Source organism: Chlorocebus sabaeus, chromosome 12 (genome assembly GCF_047675955.1).
Source record: "Chlorocebus sabaeus isolate Y175 chromosome 12, mChlSab1.0.hap1, whole genome shotgun sequence".
Taxonomy (NCBI): domain Eukaryota; kingdom Metazoa; phylum Chordata; class Mammalia; order Primates; family Cercopithecidae; genus Chlorocebus; species Chlorocebus sabaeus.
Window position 1 is genome coordinate 21321286 of NC_132915.1, and position 12377 is coordinate 21333662.

Sequence of the window (12377 nt, forward strand, 5' to 3'; positions counted from 1 at the left end):
GAACTTGGGAGGCAGAGGTTGCAGTGAGCTGAGATCGTGCCACTGCACTCCAGCCTGGGCCACAGAGTGAGACTCTGTCTAAAAAACAAACCAAAAAACAAAAAAAACAAACAACAACAAAAAAACAAAGTGGGTCAAGAGTGCAGTGATGTGAGACATAGTCAATGTACAGAATGGCAGGCTATTCTGGAAAAGTTAGATTAAAACCAGAAGGCTAAGAACTGATAAGGTTAACTGATCATTTTTAGTATGTTTTAGCTTGTTGGTCTTCCTTTTCTTTCCCATCCTCCTCACTCCTTTCACTTCTTCCTACCTATTACTACATTTCAAGAGTATTTGTCTTTGGACAGGTGGGTCACCTCCTCTTGTCACCATATTGCTTTGTCCGATTCCATGGATGGAGGGAAAAGGCAATGTGGTGACAAGAGGAGGTGACCCGCCAAAGTCCAAATGTTCCAAATGCAGACCTGTCACTAGCTGTGTGCAACCTGAGTAAAACCTTGTCCCTCTCTGAGCTTCAGTTTTCTCTTCAGGAGATTAACATCCTCCTTGTGTCTCTGACAATCTTGATAAAATGATGGAGAGATGAAATAGTTGTGGGAGTTTGTATATCACAAAACTTCTGAGTTCTTAGGAGGACAGGGAGGGATTATGTAGCCCGTGCATTACCCAGGGCCCTCCTTTCCTTTGCAGCTCCTTTCTCTTTAGTTTTCCTTCTAGGACAGTCAACAGTGTGCTGGAAGGGAGGCTAGACTAGGAAGAGGAGGTGATATTTTAACATGCCATTTTTGATTTTGTGGATTATTATTAGAGTGTGTTGGCAGTGATGGTTACCTCTGTTTCATTTAACCTAGTGGTCTGTGTCTCTCGTTACCTAGGGGATGATTGAGCTAATATAGCACCTGGCTTCGCCCTGGCACCTTCGCTCTGGTTAAGGACAAGGTATCCATGCAGACGTTTGCAAACAGCTTACTTGGGACCAGGTATATTATTAAGGTCTGTCCATGAACAGCAAGATCTGAATCTTGGTAACCCATGGCAGGATTCCTAGACACCAGTGTCAGGCTGGATGACTTCCAGGATCAAGAAAGAGATGGCCTCCTTTCGAGGCAAGGAAACAGCTGGGCTCTTATTGCTAAATCCAAGAATTGCTCATTAATAGCCTGACAGGACAGAGTTGCTTTGGGCTACAGGGCCACTTTGCTTTAATCACTGGATTGAGGATTAAGTCAGTAATGCTTAAACTGCAGAAAAGTTAGTGCCATGAAAAGGAAGGCCAGACTTACCTGTAATACCCCATAGCGCAAGATGTGCACGTTCCTGGATCATCTGGAAAAAAATTAAAATAATAAAAAACAATAATTATGAGGAATTTGTCATTTGGAAAAATAGGCTCTGGAAAAGTTGTGGCTTGAGATAAACAATCCTGTGGGATAGTTTCATGAAATGTACTGTCCAGAAATAATATGTGAACAGATTGCACCATTTTTAATTAGTAACAAGATGTACACTAGGATTTATCTTTATCAAAGGTAATAAGAGTTCTCATAAACACTTGGCCCTACTTTCAAGGAGGAATAGGCTCAAGCTACTGGGTCTTCAAATTAAAGATCAATGACCATCCACATTAAGAACCTACTGGCCTCTAAGAGATAGGGGGATCAAGCAAGTCCACACACAAATATTTGGAAAGGGCTACAAGCTTCTGACCCTGAATAGAGGGTTTTCCATCAGTTACCCCAGAATCTTGCCAATGGAAGTGAGCATCATTTGGGGCACTCCTTTGAAATCTACACAATTATTTTTCCCAAGTATCCACTTCACAACCTTCTTAAAAAAATTGTCCTGGTCTCGTTAAGAGTAATGATTCAATGCGTCCCTTCTGGCTCACAGAAGGGTTCTCTCCTGCAGCTTTCAGGGGACTTAAAGAGAGAAAGGATTTTCAGAGTCATCATCTCAGTCTATTTCTCTCCCTCCTAACACTTCCCAAGAGATGCAACTCTCAGATCTGGCTATAAAGAGAATTCTATGACTTCCTCTGGCCTGCAGTTCTTGCACGTAATAGAGCTATCACTGACAGGTTTTTTCTGTGATCTAACCTACCCTCCAGTCTTGCTCTTTTTATTTTAATAGGAGATGAAAGGCAACTGCTCCTCTTTAAAATGTTCCTCTTGGTATGTGAAAATTTTATGTCACCTTTAATTAACAAAATAAAACTATATCATTTGAACTTTGTGCATAGCATTCCTTTCTAATCTGTTCTGCCCTCTTCTGGTTTTCTCCGACTGCCCTTAAGAGGTAGACACAACCTCATCCAAATCTTTAGTCACACATTCATCTTAGGTCCTAGGGAGGCTACCAAATGATATTACTGTGTACTACACATAACACAACTAATGCATTGCACCAAATGTTAAGTGGGAAAATTTCTAGCAAAGGCTCTGCTAATTAAAGCAGGGATCTGCAGAAACTTCTGGAAATAGCTTGATGATGGTGCAGTGGAAAGAGCGCTGGCCTGGAAATTGAGCTTCCTGTTTGAAGTTTCAACTCAGGCTTAATTGTGTTGTGAACATGCACAAATGTCACTCTACTTTCTGGGTCCTGGTTTCTGCTGGTATAAAATGAGCTGGTTGGACAAGTTGGTTGTTAAGACTTCTGGAAAGTCACAGTTTCCGAAGTTGAGCCTAGCAAGAGTTGGCAATTGTGGCCCACTCCAGGACCTTGACCTTGCCATCTATTTATTTGTATTGTTTAAGAATGCTTTCATTCTATATAACCAGAGTTGAGTAATTGCAAGAGACCAAAGATATTTACTCCCTGCCACTTCACAGAATTTGCCATCCCCTGACTATAGCACTGTCAGCTCGTGACTTGGTCATGCTCATCTCTGCTAGGGGACACAGGTGCTGTAGTTGTCTTAACAGCTGGTTTCAGAGTTCCTCTTAGCAAAAGAACCGTCTATATTTGGGAAACTACCTTGTTAAGCTCCTTGGGGTAGAAGTTTAATTGGAAGAGTTGAACAAGAGCCAAGACAGCCAAAGAGATAGAAGGGCCCTTCTGCAGGAAGCTGTTATCTGCTCATGGGTGGGAAATGGTTTTTAATGTCTGGGTCAGCATGGTTTGTAATACGGTGACTAAGACAGGACAGTGAAATGAACCAAAAACCAGGCTAATTAGGTGGAACCAGGAACTAAAGCTAGAGGTGACCATGAGGAAGAAAAACTCCCTGGCATTCTTAGAAATGTTGGAGAAGCCCATTCATAAACTGGGGATCTGAACCCGTTGTAAGTGCATGCAGAGGCCCCAACAACAGTGGTTCCCCTGTACTAGTTCATTTTCCATTACGAGTCTATTTTTGCATCCATATTCTTTTCAGTTTCTAAATAACTTCCTACCACTAGCTTGCATTTGGGCAGCTTACCTTACTCTGCCTCCCTGATGAACATATTTGACTCTAACAGTTTTGCTAATTTGGCAAGGGCTGGGGAAATTCTAATCCTGTTCTTTAATGTTCTGGTCATCCCTCCCATCTAGGAACTTAATGAGCTTGCTCTCTGCTCCTTTAAGCAGGTCACTGATGAAAATGTTAAACAGAACTAAGCCTCAGAAATGTGCATACCAATGCAATCTTGAGTTCAGGGACTTTTCCAGCCCAGTTGCACGGTGAATTTGGTACCTTTACAACTGTTTGCATAAATGAATAATGCATAGAACAGGAACTGTGTCTTATAACAGTTTATGAATGTCCATTAGTTTTTCTCATTATTACCAGTTGTTCTAAAGAATGAGAATTATTTAAAAAATGTTTTCCACCCCAGAAGATCCACAAGTCAGACATAAACTAAATGGATTTAGCTTGACCACTGAGAGGCTGCTGTTATGAGATTAAGGAAGAAGGTAACAATCCCAAATCTAGAAGTTGACTCTAAGTCAGCTTGGCATTTAGATGGTGAGGAGGGGTGGCTTAAGGAGAAAGATGAATTTTCCTGGTTTCTAGTGTGTGTGTGTGTGTGGTAAGGGGAATGGAAAGGGAGTCTAAACAAGCTACAATTGTTAGCTGTCTTGGAAGGTGTTATCCAAAGAAGGATGTTTAAATAGCTCGGGTGATTTGATCTTGTCAAACTTTTGAGCTGAGAGAGCATATTTTAGGGAGAGATAGGGCAAGTTCAGTCAGAATTCAGAAAGAGCCTCACACATTTGGAAAAAAGCCTTCAGAAACAGTGGCTGGCTTCCAGCTGCTCATGTCCCTCCTAAGGACAGCATGTGAGCAGATGCCTCATCAGGACGGGGATGCCGTCTTTCTGTCTCGAGAAAACTCATTTTTATTGTTTCATTTGTATGGGGTGGGTTGGGCAGGACTACAATGTCCACTCTATCTTGAGAGCTCTTCATGATGCCCTGTGTCACCTTCCCACTGTGACACAGTGGGATCATCCGTACTGTCACTCATCATGAACTCACTGTCCCATGGAGAAATTGCCTCCTGCTTCAACATCACCTTCAGCAGCCAATTTACATTCTATGCCATTTTATTTTGTTCTCAGTAACACCAATCACCTTCTCCATTGAATTTGGATGGATGAGGGCCACAGTGGGAGCTGTGCACATCATACCTATAAGATGTATTGGGAAGGAGATATTTTAAACTTGAACATCTAGAGAAGAATTTATTTTTATGGTTTACATGAACTTGGTGTCCCATAATTCAGGATACATACAAGTGGAGGGTGAGCATAACCATGGCAACCTCATGCAGACTGTGAGAGGGTCCTGGCCTCCTGCTGCTCTGTGAGAAAGAAAATGTCGGCCCAAGTCAGCAAGCTGGCATCTCATGAAGATGCAATGTCACAATTACAGGGTGAGACTGGCCGCCCTGGCCATGCTGGCTGTCCAAAGAGACCAGGTCTCCCTACGGTATCCAGGCTGGTATCAAACTCCTGATCCCAAGTGATCCTTCTGCTTTGGCTTCCCAAAGTGCTGCGATTACAGGGAAGTTATTTTGTCACTGGATAAAGATACTTGTGAAGAAACTGGACTTCCAGCTTCCAGGTTATGTGTCTCAGTATTCTAGCAGAAAAGCATGGAATTTAAGATGGGGTCTCACTGTGTTGCCCAGGTGGTTTTGAACTCCTGACCTCAAGCAATCCTCCTGCCTCAGGCTACCAAAGCCCTGGTATTACAGCCCAGTCCTTGGAGAGACGAGGAAATCCAGAGTTTTCTCCAAGAATGGGGATTCCTGAGAAGCGAGTTTCACATTGAGTCAAGAAAGGAGAATCATATACTGTCAAGGGCAATGGCCCGGAGCCTCAAGAACAGGGGAACAAAGAAGAGCTGGGCTTGACAGGATCATGGTGGTTCTCTCTCCCACCTAAAACCTACCACTACCTCAAGACCCCCTCAAGATGGTGACCTATCTTGGTTTCAACACCTTAAACAGGAAACACTGGGAAGATGCATACTTCTCTATTCTATATCAGATATGTCTTAGAGGAAACCCGTATATCTGAGTGACCAAAGAAAAGCATGAGAAAAATGTGAAATCTGTGCCAGGCCATTCACAATGTTTTGCTGGTGCCCTGGGGCCCACATGTATTTCAAGAAAAATAAAGTGTGTCGAATCTGCAGAAGACTGAAGTATGTCTGTCAGACCTGCCCCTTAGACCTGGAGCATGGCCTGCCCACCCAGGTTTGTGATGCTGAGTTGTCTTTAAAAGATGATACGCCAAAGTCAGATATCAGAGAAGAGTACTACATGCAGAATGTGGAGAGAGGGATAATCCTGTCTCAAATAAATAAATAAATAAATAAATAAATAAAATAAAATAAAATAAAATAAAAAATTGATCAGGCACAGTGGCACACACCTGTAGTCCTAGCTAATTAGAAGGATGAGGCGGGAGGATCACTTGAGCCCAGGGGTTTGAGGCTGCAGTGAGCTATGATCACAACACTGTGCTCCAGCCTGGTCAACAGAGAGAAAAGAAAAGAAAAAAGAAAAGAAAAGAAAAAGAATGGTGTACTCCAGCCTGGGCAACAGAGTTGGGGGGAGGTGGGGAAAGAAAGAAAAGAATGGTGAATCCTTTTCAGGAGGTTTCAATTTACATTGCCCAGATACATCAGAGGAATCACTATGGCAGCTATTGCCATACACAATGTCTTTCTCAATAAGACTTAGGCCAGGCACAATGGCACATGCCTGTAATCCCAGCACTTTAGGAGGCTGAGGTGATTGGATTACTGGAGCTCAGGAGTTCAAGACCAGCCTGGGTGACATGGCAAAACCCCCTCTCTATAAAAAATATGAAAATTAGCCTGGTGTGGTGACATACACCTGTAGTTCTAGAAACCCAGGAGGCTGAGGTTGGGAAATTGCTGAGCCCAGAAGGCGGAGGTTGCAGTGAGCCAAGAGCGTGCCACTGTACTCCAGCCTGGGTGACAGAGCGAGACCCTGTTTCAAAATAATAATAATAAGATTTGAAATTTGAAATTACTCTTCAATCCATGGGCTGCAGAATGAATGTCCTGTTAGCAGGTATGAAAACAATACTAATCTCCTTGCACATCTCCATCGGAACTCTTAGGTGACCAGGTACATTGTCAATGAGCAGTAATAGTTTGAAAAATCTTTTTGTCTGAGCAGTAGGTCTCCACCATGGGCTTAAAATATTCAGTAATCATTCTGCAAACAGATGTGCTGCCCCCAGCCACGTTTCATTTATGGACCACAGGCAGAATAGATTTGGCATAATTCTTAAGGGCCTAGGATTTTCAGAATGATAAGTGAACATTGACTTTAAGTGACACCAGCTGCATTGGTCCCTAATAAAAGAGTCAGCCTGTCCTTTGAGACTTTGAAGCCAGGCATTGACTTCTCCTCTCTAGCTATGAAAGTCCTAGATGGCATGTTTTCCCAATGGAAGGCTGTTCCACCTAAACTGGAAATCTATTGTTTGGTATAGCAACCTCCATCAATGATCTTAGCTGAACAGTTTGCTGCAGCTTCTGCATCATTACTTGCTGCTTCACCTTGCACTTTTATGTTATGGAGACAGCTTCTTTCCTTAAGCCTCATGAACCAACCTCTGGTAACTTCCAACAGTTCTTCTGTAGCTTCCTTACCTCTCTCAGCTTACATAAAATTGAAGAGAGTTAGGTCCTTGCTCTGGTTTAGGCTTTGGCTTAAGGAAATGTTGTGGCTGGTTTGATTTTCTATCCAGACCACAAAAACTTTCTCCATATCAGCACTAAGGCTGTTTCTCTTTTTTATCATTTGTGTACTCACTAGAGTAGCACTTTTAATTTCCTTCAAAAACTTTTGCTTTGCATTCACAACTTCACTGTTTGGTTCAAGAGACCTACATTTCAGCCTATCTTTTTGTTTGGTTATTGTTTTTTTGAGACAGTCTGGCTCTGTCACTCAGGCTGGAATGCAATGGTATGATCATGGCTTACTGCAGCCTGGTACTGCTGGGATCAAGCAATCCTCCCACCTCAGCTCACCACGTAGCTGGGACTACAGACTACCACATCTGGCTAATTGTTGTATTTTCAGTAGAGACGGGGTTTCACCATGTTGCCCAGGCTGGTCTCTAACTCCTGGGCTCAAGCGATCCTCCTACCTCAGCCTCCCAAATTGCTGGGATTACGGGCGTGACCCTTTGTGCCCAGCCCCATCTTTGTTTTTGACTTGCCTACCTCACTAAGTTTCAATTTTAAGCTTTTGATTTAAAATGAGAGACTTGCAACTTTTCATTTGAGCATGTAGATGCCACTGTAAAAGTATTAACTGGCCTAATTTCAATATTGTTATATCTCAGGGATGGTCTGATGAGAGGAAGAGATATGGGAAAATGCCCAGTCAGTGGAAAAGGTACAACACACACATTTGTCAATTAAGTTCCATCTCACATGGTGGGGTTCATGGTGCCCCAAAACAATTATAATTGATCACTGATCCCTGTGATCACCATAACAGATACAATAATGATGAAAAGTTCAAAACATTGTGAGAATGACAAAAATGTGACACAGAGATACAAAGTGAGGATGTGCTGTTGGAGAAGTGGTATAGACGGGCTTGTGGCAGGGTTGCCACAAACGTGTAATTTGTAAAAAATGCAATATGTGCAATGTACAATAAAGTGAAATGCAGTAAAACGAGATATGCCTGTTCATTTATATAAGATAGGCTAATAGACAGACATTGAAATTTTGTTTCTCAAGTGCATTTAATGACACAGAAACATTTCATAATAGGCTATATAAAAAAGGATGATAATCTATATCTATGTATATGGTAGGTAGATACCTACCTGTGTGGATGGATGGATGGATAGATAGATAGATAGATAGATAGATAGATAGATACACAGAGATGGCTTTATCGAAAATCAGAAGGCAAAATGCTAAAATATTAACAATAGTCTTTGTTTTACATATACATATATGTTTCCTTGCTTTTAAAATAAATGTGTGTTACAGAATTGATTAAAACAAAAATGTTATTAAGAGGAAAAAAAAAAGCTCAGGTCCTGATTCTAGACATCTTTTGGGTCATGTGTTTGAAAACAACATCCTCCCACAGATCTCCCCTGAGGGAGCTTGTCATTTGGCTAAGCTCTTTATTTTTTGTTCCTTTCTTTCCTGCCTGGTCCTATTTTCTCATCTTCCCATTTTGTCTTCTGGCATTTCCTAATTCTACACCATCAGGACAGGACTGATGTTCTTCCACGGGGTGTGGCTAAAACGGTGGCAGATGTTTGTATAATCTCCTCGAAAAAGATTCACTTTTAAAACGAATTGTTTTTCTGATACAATTCTGCAAAGGAGGCCAATGAATAGGAGATGGGGTTATTCTTGGCTTTCCCGAGACTCGTGGCTTTCACTGGGGCTGAGCATTCTTAAACAAGTCCCTAGAGGAGCACCCGCAGCCTTGTTGAAACAGCAGCAGAATGTCCAGCCCTGCTGAGATGTCCTACTGCTCCCTTTGAGGAGGAAGACAGCGTTAGAAGCAGCCAATACTTGAATTGTTTTGAGAGATAATTAAGTAAATTGTCAATAATGCATATTCTCCCAGGGTAAATATATACTTACTTACTGAACAACGCTGTGCAAATTTGCAGGAGAGTCACTGACATTTTTCAGTCTACCCGAAGATAATGAACTGGGTAAAACATTTATATTCCCAAAGAGTGCAACTAATTATAAGCTCCAAATAACACTAAAAAGTACATAATTCAAATAGGTCTTGCACTTAGAATTGCCTCAAGTAATTAACACTCGAATACAAAATGGATCCTCTGACAGTTTTGCCAAAGCTGATTTTTCTGGAAGGTTCAATGGTGCTGGGATACAAAGTATTTGGTTGAGGGTTTGCTAGTGATTTTCAATCATGTTGTCCTCATCGGTGCCCAGGGATAATGAATAAATGTTTGAACTGGCAGTAGTGCAAATGGTGTGGCTGACAGTGGGGTACAACTCCCTGGAGGGACATGGTGGTAGAAGAGACTGGAATAAATAATCGAAATTATTGTCTACAAATGCTGGCTAAAGAGGGCTCAGTCTTCTATTGGACTCTAGTCTTTAAAATCAAGTTCTCTAATTCCAGCAAGGGAATATCATAATAGGCAAACTGTTTGTGGATTTCCATGCTTCTGTAGACTGACTAGCAGGTAGAAGTGCTGGATGAAAATATGCAGCAATTCCTATCGGGATGGCTCACTGATGCTGTACATTCATTCGCATATTCATTTATTCTGAAGCCTTCATTCTTTTGGGGGAAGACATAATAAAAAGAAAAAATTAGATTATTATTATTAGTTATTTTGAGACGGAGCCCTCACTCTGTCGCCCAGGCTGGAGTACAGTGACATGACCTCACTGCAGCCTCTGGCTCCCAGATTCAAGCGATTCTCCTGCCTTAGACTCCTGAGTAGCTGGGACTACAGGTGTGCGCCATCACACCCACTAATTTTTTTGTATTTTTCGTAGAGACAGAGTTTCACCATGTTGGCCAGGTTGGTCTCGAACTCCTGAGCTCAGGTGATCCACCCACCTTGACCTCCCAAAATGCTGAGATTACAAGCGTGAGCCACTGCACCCAGCCTAGATAATTATTAGAATGAAAACAAAGCATAAATTGTTGTTCAATAAATGCATGAAGCAAACACTAAAACGCAAGTTTCATGAAGACAGGTTGTTCTGTTTTGTTTTCCTATATCTCCAGTACCAAGAATTGCTGGTATACAGCGGATGCTCCAGAAATATGCATTGGGTGAAGAAAACACATAAGTAAGCACATACATTCAGATAAAGGGTTAGAGAGTGATGAGACTGGGGTGGAGAGGAGAGGCCCTAATTTAGATGGGCTAGTGAGGCGGTGTCTTTCAAGAATTGACATTTAAGTAGAGATTCGAATGATAACAAAGAGCTAGCATGGGAGGTTCTGAGGGCAGGTGTTCCAGACAGAGGCCAGGGAAAGCTTGTCCCCTTCAAGGAACATCAAGAAGGCCAGTGGGGCTGGAAGACATGGAGAGAAAGGAAAAGAGTCAGGAGGTGATGCCAGGGTCGTAGGCAGAACAAGATCACATAGGATCTCATAGGCCAGGATAAGAGGTTTACATTCTAATCTAAGAGTAATGGGGAGGCATGAGAAGTTTCAGTAAAAATGACCTATGTGATCTGACTTACTTAAAATGATGACTGTGTCTACTGTGTGGTAATGGCTTATTTAACTGCAGAAACAGATACGTCCATTAAATCTTGCTCAACTAAATTCTATGTAACATACTCAAGAAACTTTTTTTTTTTTTTTAAGGAATATACTAGAGGAGAAATGATTAGGGATAAACTAAGACTGTGGGTACAGTAACAGGAAAACTCAGATTTGAGAGAAAGTAAAGAAATAACATTGAGAATATTAAATGATAAGATGTGTGGGGTGAGGGAATGGGATTACTCCCTGGCCTTGCCCAAGCACCTGGGTGGATGGGAGAAGAGGAGCACCCAGCCGTGAAGTGGACTTAGAAGTAATAAACACTTAGTTGATCCCACACTACGGTCCATCCATGGCTTTGGATACTATAAGGAGTATATGCAGATGAGAAAGGCAGTCCCTACCTCAAGGAATTTGCAACCTGGCAAAGGGACAGTAATTAACAAAGCTAATTAGACAGAAACTACAGTGTGATGAACGATAGAAAGGAGAAACCTCTAATCTAGTGTACCACAGAAATATTTTTTCAGGCTGAAAGAAGCCAAGTTATGATTCTTTTTCTTCTCTCTTCCCACTTAATTAGGATTGTATCAGCCAGGCACAGTGGCTAACACCTGTAATCCCAGCACTTTAGGAGGCCGAGGCAGGTGGATCACTTGAGGTCAGGAGTTTGAGACCAGCCTGGCCAACATGTTGAAACCCCATCTCTACTAAAAATATAAAAATTACCCAGGCGTGGTGGTGTGTGCCTGTAATCCTAGCTACTCAGGGGGCTGAGGCAGGAGAATCACTTGAACCCGAGAGGCAGCGGTTGCAGTGAGCTGAGGTCATGCCACTGTACTCCAGTGGTGACAGAAAGAGATGCCATCTGAAAAAACAAAAACAAAAACAATAACAAAGAAGCAAACAAACAAAAAATAGGCTTTTATTTATCTTGCTTAATGGGCAAATTCAGAGCATTCTTATTATAGTAAGGGTTGTCAGATAAAATGCAGGGCTGGAATAGGAACCCAAGGATTGCAGTCTTAGTGAAGGATGGATGAAAAATAAACTTTCAGGAGGAAGAGATAGGAAAAAATTATCTCGGTCTCATCCTTAACATTCAGTAGTGCTATTTGACCCTCCAAACCTCATGCTAAAATTTTAACTCCTCCCATTCATATAGGTCTAAAAACAATATATTTTTAAAAAGGATAAATATTTTTTATCTCCAATGTTAGAGGTGGGGCCTAATGGGAGGTGTTTGGCTCCTGTGGGTGGATCCTTCATGCAAGGGTGGTGCTGCCCTCTTGGGAATGAGTGAGTTCTTGCTTTACTACTTCCCGTGAGAGTTCCTATGAGAGCTGCTTATTCAAAAGAGCCTGGCGCCTCCCCTCCCCTTGCTTTCTCCCACTTCCACCATAAGTGGAAGCAGCCTGGAGCCCTCACTAGAAGCAGATGCTGGAGCTATGCTCTTGTACAGCCTTCAGAAGCATAAGCCAGATAAACCTCTATTCTTTCTACATTTCCCGGCCTCAGGTATTCTTTTATAGCAATACAAATGGACTAAGACAAGTAGATACAACAAAATAAAACAACAAAAAACCTCCTCTGAGAATGCGTAACCCTAAGCCAGATCTCACATAGGTTTATAGTCATAATTCATGTTATCTGTGTGTTCTGG

General features: G+C 42.0%; 1 protein-coding gene across 3 annotated transcripts in view; it reads right to left on the reverse strand.

Moving 5' to 3' along the window:
• PCSK5 (proprotein convertase subtilisin/kexin type 5) overlaps window positions 1-12377 on the reverse strand; it is a 462318-nt gene that overhangs the window by 61615 nt on the left and 388326 nt on the right. For all 3 annotated transcript variants that reach the window (XM_037998500.2, XM_007969534.3, XM_007969533.3), the window contains one exon: window positions 1287-1329. In XM_037998500.2, coding sequence (XP_037854428.2) covers window positions 1287-1329 — 43 coding nt within the window. The remainder of the gene's footprint in view (window positions 1-1286; window positions 1330-12377) is intronic.